At 40.4% G+C, this 19,385-nt stretch overlaps 9 protein-coding genes across 9 annotated transcripts; 4 read left to right on the top strand and 5 right to left on the bottom strand.

Annotated features, from left to right (window-relative positions):
* Positions 1–262: 262 nt before the first annotated feature.
* SS1G_12042 (hypothetical protein) lies at positions 263–1,131 on the bottom strand (the record flags this gene model as incomplete). Its single annotated transcript, XM_001586963.1, has 2 exons — positions 263–746; positions 830–1,131. 2 exons carry the CDS (start codon positions 1,129–1,131, stop codon positions 263–265), a joined length of 786 nt encoding a protein of 261 aa, XP_001587013.1.
* A 3,609-nt stretch (positions 1,132–4,740) lies between these two features.
* Positions 4,741–6,213, bottom strand: SS1G_12041 (hypothetical protein; the record flags this gene model as incomplete). The annotated part of the gene is made up of 1 exon (XM_001586962.1): positions 4,741–6,213. The coding sequence occupies one exon, from the start codon at positions 6,211–6,213 to the stop codon at positions 4,741–4,743; it is 1,473 nt and encodes a 490-aa protein (XP_001587012.1).
* Positions 6,214–6,992: 779 nt separating this feature from the next.
* Positions 6,993–8,078, bottom strand: SS1G_12040 (hypothetical protein; the record flags this gene model as incomplete). Its single annotated transcript, XM_001586961.1, has 2 exons — positions 6,993–7,079; positions 7,287–8,078. The coding sequence occupies 2 exons, from the start codon at positions 8,076–8,078 to the stop codon at positions 6,993–6,995; spliced, it is 879 nt and encodes a 292-aa protein (XP_001587011.1).
* A 1,732-nt stretch (positions 8,079–9,810) lies between these two features.
* On the bottom strand, positions 9,811–11,221 carry SS1G_12039 (predicted protein; the record flags this gene model as incomplete). The annotated part of the gene is made up of 3 exons (XM_001586960.1): positions 9,811–9,855; positions 9,928–10,542; positions 11,129–11,221. 3 exons carry the CDS (start codon positions 11,219–11,221, stop codon positions 9,811–9,813), a joined length of 753 nt encoding a protein of 250 aa, XP_001587010.1.
* A 62-nt stretch (positions 11,222–11,283) lies between these two features.
* Positions 11,284–11,810, bottom strand: SS1G_12038 (predicted protein; the record flags this gene model as incomplete). Its single annotated transcript, XM_001586959.1, has 2 exons — positions 11,284–11,373; positions 11,664–11,810. The coding sequence occupies 2 exons, from the start codon at positions 11,808–11,810 to the stop codon at positions 11,284–11,286; spliced, it is 237 nt and encodes a 78-aa protein (XP_001587009.1).
* A 1,057-nt stretch (positions 11,811–12,867) lies between these two features.
* SS1G_12037 (hypothetical protein) lies at positions 12,868–14,458 on the top strand (the record flags this gene model as incomplete). Its single annotated transcript, XM_001586958.1, has 2 exons — positions 12,868–13,745; positions 13,816–14,458. 2 exons carry the CDS (start codon positions 12,868–12,870, stop codon positions 14,456–14,458), a joined length of 1,521 nt encoding a protein of 506 aa, XP_001587008.1.
* A 399-nt stretch (positions 14,459–14,857) lies between these two features.
* Positions 14,858–16,351, top strand: SS1G_12036 (hypothetical protein; the record flags this gene model as incomplete). Its single annotated transcript, XM_001586957.1, has 3 exons — positions 14,858–15,090; positions 15,286–15,904; positions 16,010–16,351. The coding sequence occupies 3 exons, from the start codon at positions 14,858–14,860 to the stop codon at positions 16,349–16,351; spliced, it is 1,194 nt and encodes a 397-aa protein (XP_001587007.1).
* A 382-nt stretch (positions 16,352–16,733) lies between these two features.
* On the top strand, positions 16,734–17,492 carry SS1G_12035 (hypothetical protein; the record flags this gene model as incomplete). The annotated part of the gene is made up of 1 exon (XM_001586956.1): positions 16,734–17,492. One exon carries the CDS (start codon positions 16,734–16,736, stop codon positions 17,490–17,492), a length of 759 nt encoding a protein of 252 aa, XP_001587006.1.
* Positions 17,493–18,324: 832 nt separating this feature from the next.
* Positions 18,325–19,340, top strand: SS1G_12034 (hypothetical protein; the record flags this gene model as incomplete). Its single annotated transcript, XM_001586955.1, has 3 exons — positions 18,325–18,629; positions 18,838–18,858; positions 19,262–19,340. Coding segments are annotated over 3 exons (405 nt in total), but the record flags the coding sequence as incomplete, so codon positions are not given.
* Between the last annotated feature and the right edge of the window lie 45 nt (positions 19,341–19,385).

Raw genomic sequence — 19,385 nt, 5'->3', positions numbered from 1 at the left:
TTTATAAGAGATTGGCATGTTAGCTCACATTTCCTGAGATGATAGTTACCATCATTTGCTTATATTTTACATTGTTACCATAATACCATCATTCATTTTGCAAGTAAATGATGCATGCGCCGAACCTCCATCTGTCTTTCCAGATTCCTGAAAGTGACATGTACATTCCTATCAACCAGTCTCCATTGAAACGCCATAAAAACACCAGGGTATCATCTAATGATGTGGTCTTTCCCTCGGATAATGTGTAAACATCGTCCTATTAAGCCATTGCACCACCCAACATTTTCTTCCCCCTACTCCTAATCACTCCATCTAAAATTTCTCTCACCTGCTTACACCCATCCACTCCCACAGCCAGCATACCCTCCAATCTACCCGCCTGCACCCTCGTCTCCATCACCAATGCCACAACTCCATCGCCATCGCCTTCTCCAGCTGTGGCAACAGTAAGGAATGGTAGTTCCTGTTCCTCGCTTAAATTCAAATCCAACAATGGGTCTGCTTTCTCGTCATTGCTCGAGTATGAGGATGTGGAGCCTGCTGTACAAGCACAAATATAAGAGGGCATTGGGATACCGGCATCAATCAAAGCAAGAGTTGACGCATTGATAAGAGCAGAGAGCAGCGACCCGTCAAGGGATAAAATATGGAGGGAAAGAAGAATTGTTGAATTGGAAGTCAAGGTAGTGAGGAGGTGAGGAGTAAAAGTCGTGGACAGAGTATTTGAAAGTTCTTGGATACGTCTGCGATGTTCTTGATTAGTTTTCGTTCACCTGATACCAGAGTAGTGTAGACGGCAGACAAAAAGAAAATGAAAGAAACTTACTTGTCATTCCTACCATATTTCTTCCTATCTACACCCGCGAAGCCAGCAAAGCTTATCTCAACTCTCACCTCTGCCTTCTCCCCAGCATTACTATTACCCCCACCGCCAATGGATCGTAATTTTGACGGATCGCAAGGACCGGTCACTGTGCAGAGGACTTGGGTATTACCCATTGAGAGATATGATGATCCATCGGAGGCTGGCTGAGTAGAAATCTGTGCTGTAACACGTCGAAGTTCGTTCCATCTTCGACCGTCAAGACGGAGGAGAGCGAGGGAGTAGGTTGAGGTGTCGAGGGGCATGGTTATAAGTGTGAAGGTGGTGTCAGAAAATATAGAGGTAAAGACAATGGCGGGAAATATATTCAAGTGAGTTGTGTGATTTTCTGTAAAAAAATTGTCAGGATAATATTGTGTTAGGAGGGAAAGTTTTAAAAATTAGAGATAGTGAAGTCTTTTTTCGAGAGCTTGTGAAGCTCAAAACTCTGGTGGGTCAAGAAATTACTTTTGTTGATCTAACCTTACGATTAGATAAGATTAGATGAATTAACGTGGTTTATCAGTAACCGGAACACTTTTACCTCAATTACCCACATTCCATTAAAATAAAATTACAACAACACCATAAATTAGGATTGAATTATATACAATCTATAGATCAATTAATGCTGGATCGAACTAACAAGTTCGTGCATTATATAAAGTATTATTGTATTTGTTATATTTGTTACGAAGTAACAGCTGATCTGTCCATACGAGCTTGGACCATGTGGAAAAGCAAGTAGATTCACATACAAAACTATATGGCAATTGACTTATATGGTCTCCCCTAAGCAAGCATAGACATCGAATCTGATCGAAAGCACGTGATCAAGGATTCCCACCGAGTCTAGGAATCCTATTATGGTGGGAAATATTCCCATCTTGATAGGACGATAGAGGGCAGTGGGATGTATAGTACGAAGGTCTATATAATTGGAAAGAGTTTCCTTATTGTAGAGCTTTGTGCTCAAGATCAATCATTTAGTATACTCTACTATTAGTTACGAATTGTATATCATTATTGTCATTACTTTAAGTCCCTGCTTGACGTCTAGTTATAAACCACCTCGAGAGCCTAGAGCACTTCCACATGATCTAGACGGCAAACCTCGTAACACTTTTTTAGTTTTTCGATATTTACTAAATACTTTATTTGCTTTACGGAGATTATAAATCTCAATAATTAAAAACATATTCGCATAAGCTAAAAGTTTTATACCCTTATGTAACGATACTGTACTGGAGGCAGTAGCTGCCTGAGGTTTCGTCTGGTTGATAGTTGTGGGTTGAGGCTTTATCATTGGTATTCATTTGGAAGTGAAGTCGTTACTAGATCAAATAGAATATAAATAAACTAATTGATAACTAAGTTGAGCACAAAGCTTTTAAACTATAAAACTATCTTAACTATATACTTCTGAATACTATTGGATAGCCTGGATAAACTGGTCTACTCAGGCTACCCTTTAGACTGGATAGACTAGGCTATTCAGTCTATCTATCACATGATCCTTTGAAGGCCTCAGAACACTAATCCTGGGACGATTCTGATTTTAGGATAATATAGCTCCTAGGATAATTGTCCTGGGACAAATATTATCCTAGGACACTTTATTCTAGGACGAATAGCGTCCTAGGACACTTGTCCTAAGCCTACATGGTTGCCTAATCGTTTTGTCCTAGGATACTAATTATCCTGGGACATATTTTATCCTAGGACACTTGTCCTAGGATTCCTTATCGATAAGGACCCCCTCGGAAACAGCGGCCCAAACCTCCGTACTTGCTTTTATTGTGTTATAATAATCGTGATTCGTGACACCTTAATTAAAATTACAATTGTTTCAAATATTGAAGTAGATAAATTCCTTTGATATTGAGTAATATAACTTTTTATTAAAGTAGATTGGGAAAAAGCTTCATGTCACGATTCACCATCACGTCGGACAAGTAGGGATCACGTGATGGAGCCTCCAGGAGCATAGGCTCCTGGAAAGGACCAGTATATAAACATTCATTATTTTCATAGTATAGGAGCTTCGTGCTCAATTTAGTTATCAATTAGTTTACCTACATTCTACTTGATCTAGTAACGAATTCACTTCCAAGTGAATACCAGTGATAAAGCCTTAACCCACAACTACCAACCAAACGAAACCTTAGGCAGCCTCTGCCTCCAGTACAGTATCGTTACAGAAGGTTATAATATGTTAAAAGGAATAGAAGTTACCGGTACTAATCACGTGTCGTGATTAGTAATACGGTTACCTAAACAGGCTAGATTAGACGAACCATAAGCAGGCATATTGGTCCCCTCCGAGGATACCAAGAGGAGATTAATATGCCTACAGACGTAGTAATATAGTCAATATAGAGGCCTCTTCCACCCAATCTTTTAATATAATATATCTTTGTTTTTGATAGTAAAAAACGAATATCATCTCTCAAATTGATATATCGAAGGTGATTTACTATATGATTGATTTATTAAATCTATTATTAATGAATGAATAGATAATGAGATAAATCTTGAATAAATTAAACATTTCAATAAATATATTGAAAGTAGGAAAATTGTTACGAGGTTTGCCGTCTAGATCACGTGGAAGTGCTCTAGGCTCTCGAGGTGGTTTATAACTAGGCGTCAAGCAGGGACTTAAGTAATGACAATAATGATATGCAATTCGTAACTAATAGTAGGATATACTAAATGATTGATCTTGAGCACGAAGCTCTACACAAAGGAAACCATCCTGATTATATAGACCTTCGTCCTCCATTGGATCTCTTGGATCCTGAGAGTTTGTGGACCTTCGATTCGTATGGACCTACGATTCGTATCCCTGAATATGCAGGGTCCATCACGTGACTTGGATCAGACTATATGTCTGTGCTTGCTGAAGGTGGGGAGACTCTACGAACCGATTACCATACAATTTTGTATGTGAATCGGTTTGCTTTTCCACGGGGTCTAAGCTCATATGGACAGGTTGACTGTTACTACGTAACAAAAATGAGTAGATATCGAATGCTAATGTTTAATGGGTATGAAAATTATAAATCGGTAGCATTTCAGGAATACTACAAGAAATACAATATTATATTATTTAGTTTATTATCTTATTCTTTGTATTTAATTTAATCATTCGATATCGATTGTTTTGGTCCTTTAAAGCGTTCGTATAATCGACAAATCGAGAATTTTATCAAAGTATATATCGTGTTAAAAGGAATGACCTTACACAGGGAATAGTGGGAAGCTGATAGGGCAGAACTGAGGCTATATTGGCCTTTTATATGAATCACTCATTTTCTTAATTCTACGGAAGTGCGAAGCTCTCTTACAGAGAGCTTTTCAATCTAGTCCTAATAGGACTAGTGCCCTGTGCATGTGCTACGCAGGAACCATTCACTTTAACATATTATTTATATTATCAAAACCGAATTCTTTCAAGTCTTTAAAGCTGTATATATCGAAGCAATATCTATATCAAATGGTAAAGCTGAGTTCTGCGGAGTTAGGTTAATCCTATTTAATCCGGAAATTGTACTTTCAAAACTAGATATTCGAATAAGAACTCTATCAAATAGATCAATATCAATCAATCCTGATATATAGTAATCTCAAACATTTTATAATTCAATTGAAGCTCTTTCTCAATCTACTTTAATAAAAAGTTGTATTGTTCAATATTCAATAGAGGATAAATATAATATATCAAAGTAAAAGAATAACGTGGTTTATCATCGGGTCGCCAATATCACCGGGTCGCCACTTTTTTCACCATTCAACCACTTCAATTTTATATTATTCAACAACTACTCAATCAATTGATTGAAACTATTAAGAATCTAATAATCTAGGGTCTATTATACTATTTTGACAAGTTCTTGAATTGTGACCAGTTCTCCCACATGTGTACTACAGCATCGACTAGAAGATGCTTCCCCGTTAGAATTCCCCCTCTTTTGACGCTCGTCGCGTTGAATCTGAACATCAACCTCTTGTTGAGATAATATATCAAGAGCCTCTTGTCCAGTAAGCACTCCTCCTTGCCGTAATTGAATCTTTTTTGCGCGTCGACGTTTGCTTAATGCCTCGTTTGCCTTCCGAAGTGTACGATTTTCTGCACTTAAAAGTGTATTCTCATGTGCTAATCTCTCTGTACCTTTAGCTAGAGCTAGTACAGTTTCGAATATAGGTGTAGGAGAGCTTGATTGATGACGACTTATTTGAGATTTTACTAAAGTTGATTGAGAAAGAGCTTCAGTTGGATTGTGAGGTGTTTGAGAGATCCAAGGATCTATATTGAGAGGGGGGGGAGTAGGTGTATGAATTCGAATATCTAACTTTGAGAGTACAGCTTCAGGATTAAATGGTATTAATCCAGTTTCTCGAAACCCAGCTTTTATATTCTGAGATGTAATTGATTGTTGATATGCAGCTTTGAAAGCTATAAAGAATTCAACCTTAGAGATATGGTTGATATGTGCCTTGATAAATCCATCAATTTGACTACCATACGAGCGTTTCAGGACACTAAAACATCCAACATCGAATGGTTGAGTTAAATGATTAGAATGCGCTGGTAGCTTTATGCATATTATATCATTTGCTTTGCAATATGACTGAAAAGGTATTGATTCATGACTTTCGTGTCCATCCAGTACTAACATTCGATATTTGCCCTTTCTTCGATGAATAGTATGTTTATCGAAATGCTTTAACCATTCTAACCCTGTCTCATTATTCGTCCATCCATTGGAAGTAGGTTTAATAGCCCAATCTGCAGGAAGATCGGTTTCGGTATACCAATTCGAAAGGTGGACTTGTCCTTGAACTATCAGAAATGGAGGTATAGTTTCACCCTCTCCATTACCACATATAATTGCTGTAGCCCATTCTCGATTGCCTGGTTGTATTGCCTTGCTTCTGCCATTTCGTTCAGCACTAGTTACAACCATACAGGCAACTATAATCCCCATCATGAAGCCTGTTTCGTCGAAATTGTAGAAATCGCAGTCCTGAATACCATATTTCGCTCGCATATTCAATACCACTTGAAACCACCTTTCAATAAGTTTAGGATCTTCGCAGAGAGCCCTTTGAAAATCATAAACGCGATTAAAACGCATCTTTAATTCCGTATGACGCTTTACGAATCGATGAGCCCAGAGCTTTCCAACCTTCTTTGCCCCTCGCGACTGAAGAATATAATTCGCCATATCTTCCACACCACTCAATTTAGGTGCAAACCCTCTATCATCCATATCAATTATATACTGAAGAAGCACTTTCTCTTCTAATTCAGTTATTTTATGCCCATTTGCTCGAGTTTCCATTTGGTTATTTCGACCGTTTATTCTATCGCGTAGTGTAGATCGAGGTACTGAATAGACTTTCGCAGCTTTCGTAATTGTCAAATTTTTAGACTTTCGAATAGCTTCAATAGCTAAGATGATTCGGGCTTCTTTTGATTGTGTTTCCATGATAATTCATTGAGATATCGCGAATTGAAATTGAAGTGGTTGAATGGTGAAAAAAGTGGCGACCCGGTGATATTGGCGACCCGATGATAAACCACGTTATCTCAACCAATAAAATCGTAAAAAATCTAAAATTCTCAGAATTTACTATTGTATAAGCCAAGAATCTATACTCCAAATTTCATTGGATTATATTCATAAATAAGAAAATTATAAAGGTCGATTTTCATTGTTTTTGGTGTAAAAAAGTGGCCGAGAAGTGGGGTACTGTCACGATTCACCATTAGGATTGACGGTGTTACGATGGTAGCAAACTGATTAATTAGGAGAGCTTAGGCCGTGTGCAAACACGATCAGATTTCATCGAATTAGTATGTGATCTTGGTCACCTGAAGATCGTATGCGCACGCACCATCAGAAATCGCGTGATAAGGAGTCTTGAGGAGCCAGAAAGCTTCTAGGGGCCCCCTTTATTGTTCAGTATATAGTCAGAGTAGTTTCATAGTTTAGGAGCTTTGTGCTCAACTTAGTTATCAATTAGTTGACCTACATTCTACTTGATCTAGTAACGACTTCACTTCCAAGTGAAGACTAGTGATAAAGCCTTAACCCACAACTACCAACCAGACGAAACCTCAGGCAGCCGCTGCCTCCGGTACAGTATCGTTACAAATGTGGGCAATTGAGGTAAAAGTGTACAGGGTCCTGATATGTACAGGGTCCTGATAAACCACGTTAGTCAGGATAAATTACATAACCTTAGTCGAGCCAACGTCTAGATATCAAACTTTGATATGGTAGTTGAAAAGTTCTAAATCAATTCATTATTCAGTTTTGTGAAAAAAGTGCAATCTTGCGGTGAAGTCGGAAAGTGTAAGGTTACAATGAGCAACAATCAGATCTGTTATTACAAACTAAATAATTCTAACAGCTTTGCCAGGTACTAACCACCGGACCTTCTCTTCTACCCCTTCTTCCTTGAAGTCGGCCATCAACTCCTTGCCAAATTGTGTAAAGTGTCCCCAAGACTCATAGTGCATCGGCACCAGATGGTCCGCTTTAAGCATTCGGAATAGGGATCCCGCTTGCTTGCCATCCATAGTGATCTGGACAAGCTTTCCATCGCTAATAGGAGTCTCAACGAAGGCCGAACCCAGATTCATCAGCGCCACCACAACGTGGAATTGTTCTGGAATCCGGGCAAACTCCTCAATGTAAACCGTGTCACCAGTAAACCAAACCGCGTTTGGACGTCCATCAGCATGGTGGCCGAACCGATCAGTCGTCAAGATAAACCCGGTACACTCATTGCCGGGAAAATGTTGGGTTGGCGTGGCGGTGATAGTGTATTTGACGCCACCCAAGTTTACGCTTGTGCTTTCCCAAGGCTTCATTCCCCGGACTGCTGGACGCGGAGCCAGGTTTTTAGCACCATCTACAGTAGTGAAAACGTGACGGCCATTTAGCAGCTGGCGACCATAATCATCCAAGTTATCAGCATGATCTTCATGACTGAGCAAAACAGCATCAATTGGCGGTAGTTCGTTCAGACCAAGGGCAGGGTCCTCTGAGACCTCCAGTGCGAAGTCCTCCCTGATGGGGAAACTAGAACCCGCTGGAGAGAAGAAAGGGTCGGTAAGGAAGTTGACGCCATCGATTTCGAGCACAGCAGTAGCAGTGCCAATGTGGGTGATGTTGATGGTACTTTTGAAAGTCGACATGATGCGGGCGTTTACAGCTGGTGGAAACTTTAGAGATAAGGAGGAAAATGAAGCGCAGGACTCGGTGAGTGGTCGCTAGTACTTTAAGTAGAGGTTGTCAAGATTGTGAATTATCTAGGGATTCGTGGTGGAACAATCATTCTTATATATTGGTGGACTAAGCCTCTTTACAGGTGATTACAAACTTTACTAATTGTCACCCGTAGAATGAAGAGGCCGAGATACTTTCAATCCGGAATTGTGGGTGGAAGCGTTATTCCTTTTTCAGAAGCATATCCCGCCAAGAGCACTAGCGCAGATCAGCGGGGCTTTGATGGTTTGTATTTTTCTGTGGACCTGTGGCCGCCGAACTTAAAAAGCTACAAATCGTTTCAACGGCTGATATAATCAGAGAATCTTAGGCTCAATGACTAAATAATGAGGTAAAGCGAATGATTAGAGGCCTTGTGCTTAAAACAACCTTAACCCATCTCAAACTTTAGGAAAGAATTGCTAACAGGTGTTATATAATTTACGTACGATAAATACTCCGAATAGAAACTTTTTTCGATTCCTTGGTTTAGGGACTAAGAGCAAGATTCTCCAGATTAAGCATTAAATCCAAATCATTTCCAGCACCCAGCGGTAATCTGACCCGATTTAAAGGCTTCGATGGCTATCTACCGGAATAAGTTGCGATGGCCCCCGTTTCTGTGGTGGAATGGAGAAGCTAGGGCTGGGTAGAAGAGACATATTACTTTCAGCTAAGCTACATCTGGGATGTGAATTACGTCTATTCTCGAAGATATTTTGTGGAAACGATAACTTTGCATTTTTTAAGCCAAGCATTCAATTTTGAAAACGTCGAAGAAAGAGCAAACAAAACGCGGTCCACATCAGTCGAGACCGGGCATACCATAAACTAGTGAAGACGCGGATTGCAACCCCCTATCAATTAAACGGGTAACAATACTATCAATGAATTTAAGTTCCTCATCACACTGGTAGCAGGCTGCGGTAAATCGCTGGTAAGCCATAGATAGTGGAAAGAGGGTCGAGGCAGGTCCGAATAGTTTCATGTCATCACTGAAGAAATATTCCATGCTACGGAGGATTAGCCGAGAGAAATGGTTGATCTGCCCCTGGACATAAGCTGTACTCGTAAATTGAGATGTATGCGGCTTGGGCTGGATTGGATGCGAAGAAAATAGCACAATCCTTTCAATTTCCGCAAGGCAAATGACGCGAATTGCCCAAATATGGATAAGACAATTTGCCATAGTAAAGTTCAGGAAATTAATAGGGACATGAAGACTTAGGCATGTATTCAACTCGCCGGCATCAGTGCCATATTGCCAGTAATATGGAAAACCACTCTCTAGCCGAAGGCGGTTTTCCCATCTAGTCAGATGCTCTAATGCATCTAGGAAAGACTGGAACATTTCTGCCACTTGAATTGCGGAGCTTCCATTCTCGAATAAAGCGTCATTGCACTTTAGTAAAAATGGAATAGTAGAAACATCCGTGAGGAGTGCTTGCATGGCTGATGGACGAGCTGACGTGAAGGGGATCTTATTCCAGGACTCTGACGATAGGAAGGTTGGCTGGCGGTCTCGAAAAGCCTGAAGAATCTGCGGAATAGAGAATCGTCAGAAGGCACCGAGGTGAGAGAGACAGACATACTATAGGGGGCCTAAATCCTTGGAAAAGCGCATGGGATGTCCCAGACTTGAAATAATGTGGTCCGAAGGTTTCAAAGAATACCCTTATAGCGGTAGTATGTGCACATAGAGCCGTCCTAGAGTTGGGAAACATAAGCTTGTCAACGGATCAGTCTGCAGGTCTAAGTATAAAAGGAACAAAATCATACTTCAGCAAGAGCAAGACACATCATAGCTGGTACTAGTTCAAAGCACCGGCCGTTGGCTGCTAGACGAGTGCGAACCATTTGAAGCACCCCGCGGTAGTCGCGACCCATCTCGGTGTCTGAGTATCGAATTGTCGAGCCTTGAGGATAAACTGAGCCCGCCAAGACCTTTATAACTCGAAAAAGCAACTCAGCATGCTCCGTACTGGATTGGGCAAAAATAACAGACAGTTCCTTCACCCACGCACCGCATATTTGCTCTTTTCCGTGAATGACTTCGACTATTGTCGCTTCAGTCGGCAAATACATGTCTTTTATAGTTTCCGTGAGAGCATGTACACTTAACTGTAAAGAGAGCAAGCCGCGAGGCACAACAAGATGTGCGTTCCGAACCTGCTTTGGGTGATTCTTCGCCACCTGAATTGAGGGACCCCATGGCGACTTCGAAGCTTCCTGGTTCACATAAGGAATCATGTCGCATGTCGGCTTTGTATCGTTTGAGCGGCCAGGAGAGCGCAAAGACCCAGCATGATAAACGAACTTCCAGTGCTCGTTGTACCCATTGCATTTTCTCTTAGTAAGAACACATTGGCTACACTGGGGACGCTTCCCATCACACTGGAAAATGTCAGTTGAAGCGACATTTGGTTGAAATGTCAACAGGACTAGTAAATTGAGCCTACCCCGATCTTGTGGTCTCTGCAATTTTGACAAACAGTCCTTTGTTTGGTCTTCATTCTGTGAATAACCAATTGTTAGGGCCACCCGGTTGGTAGTCATAGAAAACAGGTGGACTTAAGAGAGGAAGGATGGTCGGGGAGGATAAGCCACCTTTGGCACTATGACCAAACTAAGCTAGAGCCCATGTGGACAGATAAATTCGCCTCTTCTACGGTTATTCCGTACTTGTAGTCATATGAATAATATACCGTATACGGTGTAGAGTGGACAAACTGGATATGGGATTCTCCCGATTCATTTAAAGTTGGGGATATATGATTGGAAGAATCAGCAGCAGTGGATAGTTTTTTTAATCCATTCTTGACTGGAAGCGAGGAGGACTAGACTCGAATCAAGTTAGACCCAGCTCCATATTGTGAAGTTTTTATTATTTACGGCGCCGGTAATTGACTGCCTGCACTAGTGTTGGTGTTGGAGGAGTGGGAACCAAGATTCGATTCTACCAGGTAGTGCTGAAACTCACGCAAGGACCAACTCTTGGCGGGTTATGGCACCAAGTTAGGCTAGCGGCTATCGACTTGACTCGATCTTTTATGAATGACTTGATGTTTGTCATTTGTATGGGCTCCAAGTATGCACCACGTTTGCCACATTTATCGCTTTTATTTACAGATTTTTTCAAGCCTCTCGGAGATCAATGGAAGGCTCATTCCTGATCAGTGCAAGGTCGCTAGCATGTTGCAGGACATGGTAGAGCATTGCGACGTGCTGCATTAGCAATTATCTACCGAGCTCAATCTTATGCTCTTACAAAGCGAGGAACGCTTACATCATAAGTTACAATGCTTATTCATGCCCGATTGCATCAAATTCGAATCCTCCATGACATTAGCCAGACTGGTTGAATCGAGGCTCAAGAGTGTCCACTACACTACTATCCCCATTTACTCGTCAGTGAACTTTTCTCAGTAGAGTACCGATGCTAGTACAATTTTCCGAGGAGGGAATGTAAAGGGTAATTGAAGTTCACCGTACCTTTCCATATCTTGCTAGCATACATACGGAAGACGACCGTCCCCCTTCTCTTTGGCAAAGAGATTGCATCTAGAACGGTGAATGCTATAGAGATCCCCTATACTCATAACCGAAGTCATCATTACAAATGGCATATTCTGTGGCCGCATCAAGCGGTCTCTGAGAGCCATCGGTAAGAACATTTATTGCTGGCAACGGAGTACTCATTTCCAAAGCAAATTACATCGTCTACCTATGGGGATTTTTGAAAGTATGCAAGAAGTCGCCAGTATGTAACCCCGTGGTGTAATGGCTGGTTGGATCCGATCAAGTAGCTGTTCATCACAATGAAAATACACCTAATACCTTCAGGATCTTGCAACGGAGCTAGCTTGAAGTAAACCAACAACTTATTAAGCATCAAGATTGCGGAAAACTTGATGGCGATTATTTACTGAAAGGCTCCAGGAGTTTGTTTGAGCTTGGCCGTGTGAGTTTTAAACCCGACTCGGTCGTCTCATCATTAATATGGTTACTGATGAAGATTACCCCATTCTGAGAGTATTCACCACAAGCAAGGTATCGGCAGAGGCGATGGAATCAACATCACACGAGACGAGTCCTCCCATGTTCAGACCGAAGTCATATATAGCCGGATATGCGGTTTTAGTACTCGTAATCCTGTCGGTATTAATGAGAGACGACGAATATATGAAATCACCATGACATGTCGAAATAATGCTGGTCCAACGATTTGGGATGACGGCGCTAGTTTATAGTTGACGTGCGGCATGGTTTGCGCGGTGGCAATCGGAAAGTGGATAAGTATGAGATACACGAAGCATAGTAGAAATTAGCCGGTACCCAAAGCGGGTACTGGGACTCTGTGTAGGTACTAAAAGACCCCTGTAATGCAGCGACGGCGGAAGACACATTTTGCCAGAAAATTATCACGTATTAGGTCCCACTAGGTACCCCTTAACTAGATACATTCATTCGCCGATTATATAACTTATCAATCAGGGACCTACGGGTATATCGGAGCTTCGCAAAAGCTTACCTATAGGTACCTAGTTCGTAGCCTATAGATATGGTAGTGCTATATAATAACCCCGTTGATCCCCTTTGGCGGATTTGTAGGAAATGATCTAGCCAAGTACTCCGCATTGGTTGTTTTTTCTATTTGATTTCTCTGACCTCTTCAAATTATTGTCTTGATATCTTTTTCGACTCCCTGAGATATTGGTCATGCAGCCTTCGTCTAAATACCCGAGCGATGTTGAACACCAGTCTGTTCCAAAAAGTGTCAATCCAAGGCTCGCCGTCGACAGCAATGAGATAGACAGCAGCTCAGTCGACCACTCGGCCTACGAGGTCTTTTGGTCAAAGGACGATCCTGAGAATCCAAAGAATTGGTCTGCGTTGCAGAAATGCGTAACTATCTTCACCATGGGTTATAGTGCCACAGTTGTTAGCCTATTCAGCACATCATACACGGTCGGCATCGCAGGATTACAAGAGGAATTCCACATCTCCAAAATATTGGGCCTCCTCGGGGTGACTACCTATCTAGTCGGCATGGCGGTAGGAAGCGTTGTCCTTGCTCCGCTGAGTGAGATGTACGGGCGCCGGCCGATATATCTTGTTTCTGTCAGTTTGTTCACCATTTTCGTGTTGCCATCTGCATTGGCAAAAAACATTGAGACAATCCTGATCACACGTTTCTTTACCGCTTTCTTCGGCAGCGCTATGATGTCAAATTCTCCTGGCACGGTGAATGATATTATCTCTGAGCGACACCGAGCATTGGCTTTCGGCTTTTGGTCACTTGGCCCTACGAATGGACCCGTTATTGGACCGATTATTGGAGGTTTCATTTTCGAGAATCTCGGTTGGAGATGGCTTAATTGGTTCATCATGATTCTCGGTGGTGTTGCGTTTTTACTGGTCTTAACTATCAAGGAGACCTATGCTCCAGTTATTCTACGTAAACGGATGATCAGGAAGAGAAAGGAGACAGGAAATCTCAAGTGGTGGAGTCGTTACGATAGTCAAGTGGAATTCGGAAGTCACCTCCGGACCAATATAACTAGGCCGTTGACTATGATGGTAATGGAGCCTATCTGGTACGAACCCCCGTCTTACACGATTTTCATTGACTTTCCAAACTTGCAGCTAACCAAAATTACTACACAGTGCGTTTTGGAATTTTTATACCGCATTAGTCTATGGTGTCCTATATCTGTGCTTTGTTGCCTACCCACTTGCCTACCAGAAGTACCGTGGCTGGTCTCCTGGTATTGGAGGTCTCGCTTATCTTGGCATAGGATTTGGATCCGTTATTACCATTGCTTTGGAACCGATTCTGCGGAAGATCATTTCGTCTCACAAGAAGGACACGAGTGGAAATGTGCCCCCTGAAGCAATGGTGAGCATCATCTGTACATCGGCTGTTCTGCTAGCGGTAGGGCAAATTTGGTTTGCCTGGACATCCACGCCAAATGTGCATTGGATTGTACCAATTCTGGCTGGTGTTCCGTTTGGGGCTGGAAATGCAGGTGTCTTCATATACATAAACAACTACATTGTACATTCCTATAATAATTACGCGGCATCGGCTCTGGCAGGGAATGTAGTACTGCGCAGCATCTTCGGAGCGGTTCTACCTCTTGCTGGGCCTTCTATGTATGCTAGTTTGGGGTTGAATTGGGCAGGTTTTCTCCTCGGCATGTTTGAAGCGGTCTGTATTGCTATTCCGGTTGTGTTTTACCTTTATGGGCATCACATCCGTGAACGTAGTGTCATGATCCGACAAATGCAGATTGAAAAATCATTATGATATTATTAGTGTAGCGGAATTGATTAGATACTGGTTTGGAGAATTTTTCAAAATCTTAAATAATAATTTATACTTTCAAAACATTAAAAGATTGACTTACTTTTAGTAGTATTTTTGAAATAAACTCAAGTTAGAATTTTAAATACAAGTTTCAACTCAGGCTTTGTAGGGATACAGCCGAAGACACCCAAACCTAACAAAAAAAAATTTAATAAATTTTGATAAACTTATTTTTTCTTATATTAATATATAAAGAATATTAGGAGGAACCTATATTTGTAATAATATCTTTGATCTAATAACGTGGTTTATCAGCGAGCGGGCCATATCACCGAGCGGGCCACTTTTACCTCAATTTATATCTTTCAACTTCAATACGCGATTTATCAACAATATATTATGGAATCGAATAATCAAGAAGGTCGAATACTTTTAGCTATCGAAGCTATCAATAAAGACCAAAAATTAAGCATTCGGAAGGCTGCTAAGCTATATAATATCCCGCATACAAAGATTCAGCGCAGAATAGACGGTACTACCCCTCGTATCGAATCTCGAGCAAATAGTCATAATTTGACCAAATTAGAAGAGGAAGTGCTTATCCAGTATATAATCGATATGGATGAGAGAGGGTTTGCACCTAAATTAAATGGTGTAGAAGATATGGCGAATTATATCCTCGAATCGCGGGGTGCGAAGAAGGTTGGAAAGCTCTGGGCTCATCGCTTTGTTAAACGATGTCCAGAATTAAAGATGCGTTTTAATCGCATTTATGATTTTCAAAGAGCTCTCTGCGAAGATCCCAAGCTTATTGAAGAGTGATTTAGATTGGTATCGAATATGCAGGCGAAATATGGTATTGTCGATTCTGATTTCTACAATTTCGACGAAACTGGCTTCATGATGGGTATAATATGCCCTGGAATGGTTGTAACTAGTGCTGAACGAAATGGCAGAAGCAAGGCAATACAACTAGGCAATCGAGAGTGGGCTACAGCAATTATATGTGGCAATGGAGAGGGTGAAACTATACCTCCATTTCTGGTAGTTCAAGGACAAGTTCATCTTTCCAATTGGTATACCGAAACCGATTTTCCTGTGGATTGGGCTATTAAACCTACTTCTAATGGATGGACGAATAATGAGACAGGCCTAGAATGGTTAAAGCATTTCGATAAACATACTATTCGTCAAAGAAAGGGCAAATATCGAATGCTAGTATTGGATGGGCACGAAAGCTACGAATCAATACCTTTTCAATCATATTGCAAATCAAATGATATTATATGCCTCAAATTACCACCACATTCAAGTCATTTAACTCAACCACTTGATGTTGGATGTTTCGGTGTACTTAAACGTTCATATAGTTCTCAAATTGAGGAGTTTATCAAGGCATATATCAATCATATCACTAAAGTTGAATTCTTTATAGCTTTCAAAGCTGTATATCAACAATCATTTACTATTTAGAATATGAAAGCTGGTTTTCGAGGAGCAGGTCTAATACCATTCGATCCTCAATCTATACTTTCAAAACTAGATATTAAGATTCGTACTTCTACCCCTCTATTTACCTCCTTGGAACTTACCAACTCCTGGATCTCTCAAACCCCTCATAATCCAACTGAGGCTCTCTTACAATCAACTCTAGTAAAAGCTCGAATAACTCGTCATCAATCAAGCTCTCCTACACCTATATTTGAGACTGTACAAGCTTTAGTTAAAGGTACAGAGAGATTAGCATATGAAGTTACACTTTTGAGTGCTGAGAATCGTATGCTTCGAAGAGCAAATAAGGTATTAAGTAAACGTCGACGCGCTAAAAAAATTCAACTACGTAATGGAGGAGTACTTACTGGACAAGAAGCTGAAGATATATTATCACAATAAGAGGTTGATAATCAGATTCAATGCGACGAGCGTCAAAATGGGGGAAATTTTAATAGGGAATCATCTACTAGTCGATGCTGTAGTAAGTGTGGAAAGACTGGTCATAATTCAAGAACTTGTCAGAATAGTATAATAGATCCTAGATTATTAGATTCTTGATAGTTTCAATCAATTGATTTAATTGTTGTTAAATAATATGGGTTTGAAATGATAAATTGAGGTAAAAGTGGCCCGCTTGGTGATATGGCCCGCTCGCTGATAAACCATGTTATATAAAATTGATTTAATATTGAATATAATGTAACGTATGGGGAACTTGGACATATGGGGAACTTGGACACTTTTTGCCTATCGCCAACTTGAAACCCTAATAACTTTTATTATGTATACCCAATCACCTTTTACACCTGCTCAGATTGAAGAGAAGCTTCAACAGACTATAGTTGCACTTCAATTAAAAGAATTTAAATCAATTAGAAAGGCTGCAGAGCATTTTGAAGTCCCCAAGTCCACTCTAGCCGATAGGCTGGCTGGGAAGAAAACACGTTCCCAAACCCACGAAATGGCTCAAATTCTTTCAAACGCAGAAGAAAATACTCTTGTACGATGGATTTCACGACTCACGATCACTGGATTCCCTGCTACACCTATGTTGGTGAAGGAAATGGCCGACGAAATTCGTCTTCGACATGTTCAGGTCGCGTCATCTCGAATTCCTACCTCGACAGAAATTCCACCTATAGGCCACGAATGGATCTATAGATTCCAAAAACGACATCCAGAACTTAAAATATGCTATTCACATCAATTAGAGTCTAATCGGGCTAAAAAGGCAACTCCGGAGAATATTCAGACTTGGTTTGATGCATTTCATACATATCTCATTGAACGAAAGTATGAATTAGATGATATATATAATATGGACGAAACCGGATTTGGAGTTGGAAGTACTCAAAGTACATGCATTATAGTCGATTCTACTCAGAAATCGAATTGGAAAGTTACAACTGGCAAGCAAGAATGGATAACTGCATTTGAATGTATCAATGTAGCTGGAAAGGCTCTATTATCTATAGTCATTTTCAAGGCTCAGAATACGAATTCTGTATGGATTCCAAAGGATACACCTCAAAGCTGGTAGTTCTCTATTAGTACGAATGGATGGACCTCAAATAGTCATAGATTAGAATGACTAAAAAGGGTTTTTGTGTGAACGAAGTGAATGACTTCAATTCAATTACTACTGTAATAAAGAACTAAGCGAACGCGAAAGAGACTAGCTCTTTTAGTAAGTCTATATAAGACTTACTACTTTCAATATGTAGCTAGCTCTTTAGACAGAATACAATTAGACATACAGGACCTACGTAATCCGTGGGTGCTACGTCTTCCGTATCCTTCTCGTACCAACAGTTTTCGAACCAGAATCCAAGAAAGTGTCAGGTGATCGACCTCGACTTTTGATCATGGATGGCCATTCAAGTCATATTACAGACAGCTTTATTGCTTTCTGTATAGAGAAGGATATCGATTTACTTATATTACCTCCTCATTGCTCCCACTTGCTTCAGCCACTTGATATTGCGGTGTATGGGCCAATGAAACGATATCATGCTTTGGAGGTCGATCGATATTCTCGAGCTGGTGTAAAGCGAATTCAAAGAGCTGAATAGGTAGAACTCTTTCAAAATATTAGAAAAAAAGCACTGAATTCTTCTAATATTAAAGCTGGCTGGAGAGGAGCTGGTTTAGTACCTTTTGCTCCACGAAAAGTACTCGATATATTACCATTTAACTCCTCCCAGCAACCTTCTACTTCACAAATGAGAACCCCCAATCAAGACCTAGACTTATCTATACTCAGAAGTTCTCCTCCAGATGGGACAGAACTAATGCAAGCAAATCAGATCTTTAATACAGCTCTAGCAAGCAGTGGTTCTCCTACATCACCAACTCGTCGATATGCCAAAAGAATGACTAGGCTTGTAGAATCTCAAAATACTGAGATAGCCTTACTTCGGAAACAGCTCGCTGATGCTCAGGAAGTAATTGAGACTCGAAAAAAGAGAACTAAAGGCAAAAGAGTCAAATTACAAGGTCAATTTGTCTTTAGTATTAAGGAAATACTGAAAATAGTACATGAGGCGGAGGAAAAACTTAAGGAGAAAAAGCCACGAGGACGACCATGCAAGCGCCCAATTGAAGAATCAGAAGAAGAGATTGAAGAAGAAGAGCTAGAGAATAGTTCAAATGATTCAGAATTGGAATTGGGAGGATTGTGTGGCTCGTAGAACAAAGATCGCGTGTAGAATAATTGAAAAAGTGTCCGAGTTCCCCATACATTACGTTATAAAAAATTTGAGAAAATCATATAGCGATATTTGCTCTTTAAGATTGTTATCTGATTTTATACATAATGAAAGATTATTATCAGATATCTTCAAATTATAAAGGCTATTGTTTGATATATTTAATTTAATATTAAGGGTTGTAGAAAGTAATGAAAGGTTTGATTAAAAGTTAGAATCTGAAAAGGGTAAATTATATAATGTTAAAGTGAATGGTTCCTGCGTAGCACATGCACAGGGCACTAGTCCTATTAGGAATAGATTGAGAAGCTCTCCTACGGAGAGCTTTGCATTTCCGTAGAATTAAGAAAATGAATGATTCATATAAAAGGCTATTATAACCTCAGTTGTGCCTTATCCGCTTCCCACTATTCCCTATGTAAGATCATTCCTTTTAACAAAATATATATTCTTAAAATTCTTATTTAATTTCAAACAAATAATATAGTTTACTTTTCAAAATTTTATATTTTATATTTTATTTCCCTTTTTCGTTTTTCATCTTTCGATTTTAGCGCGTCGTCTAAACCCCTTATATCGTGCTCCCTATTTATAACCCTAGGGTTAGGGTTAGGGTTAGGGTTAGGGTTAGGGTTAGGGTTAGGGTTAGGGTTAGGGTTAGGGTTAGGGTTAGGGTTAGGGTTAGGGTTACGGCTATACGCGGTTAGGGTTAGGGTTAGGGTTAG

The sequence above is a fragment of the Sclerotinia sclerotiorum genome, genomic scaffold (assembly GCF_000146945.2).
Source record: "Sclerotinia sclerotiorum 1980 UF-70 scaffold_19 genomic scaffold, whole genome shotgun sequence".
NCBI classification, from domain to species: Eukaryota; Fungi; Ascomycota; class Leotiomycetes; order Helotiales; family Sclerotiniaceae; genus Sclerotinia; species Sclerotinia sclerotiorum.
Note: the sequence above shows the minus strand (reverse complement) of the source record. Positions and strands in the feature narration are given on the sequence as shown.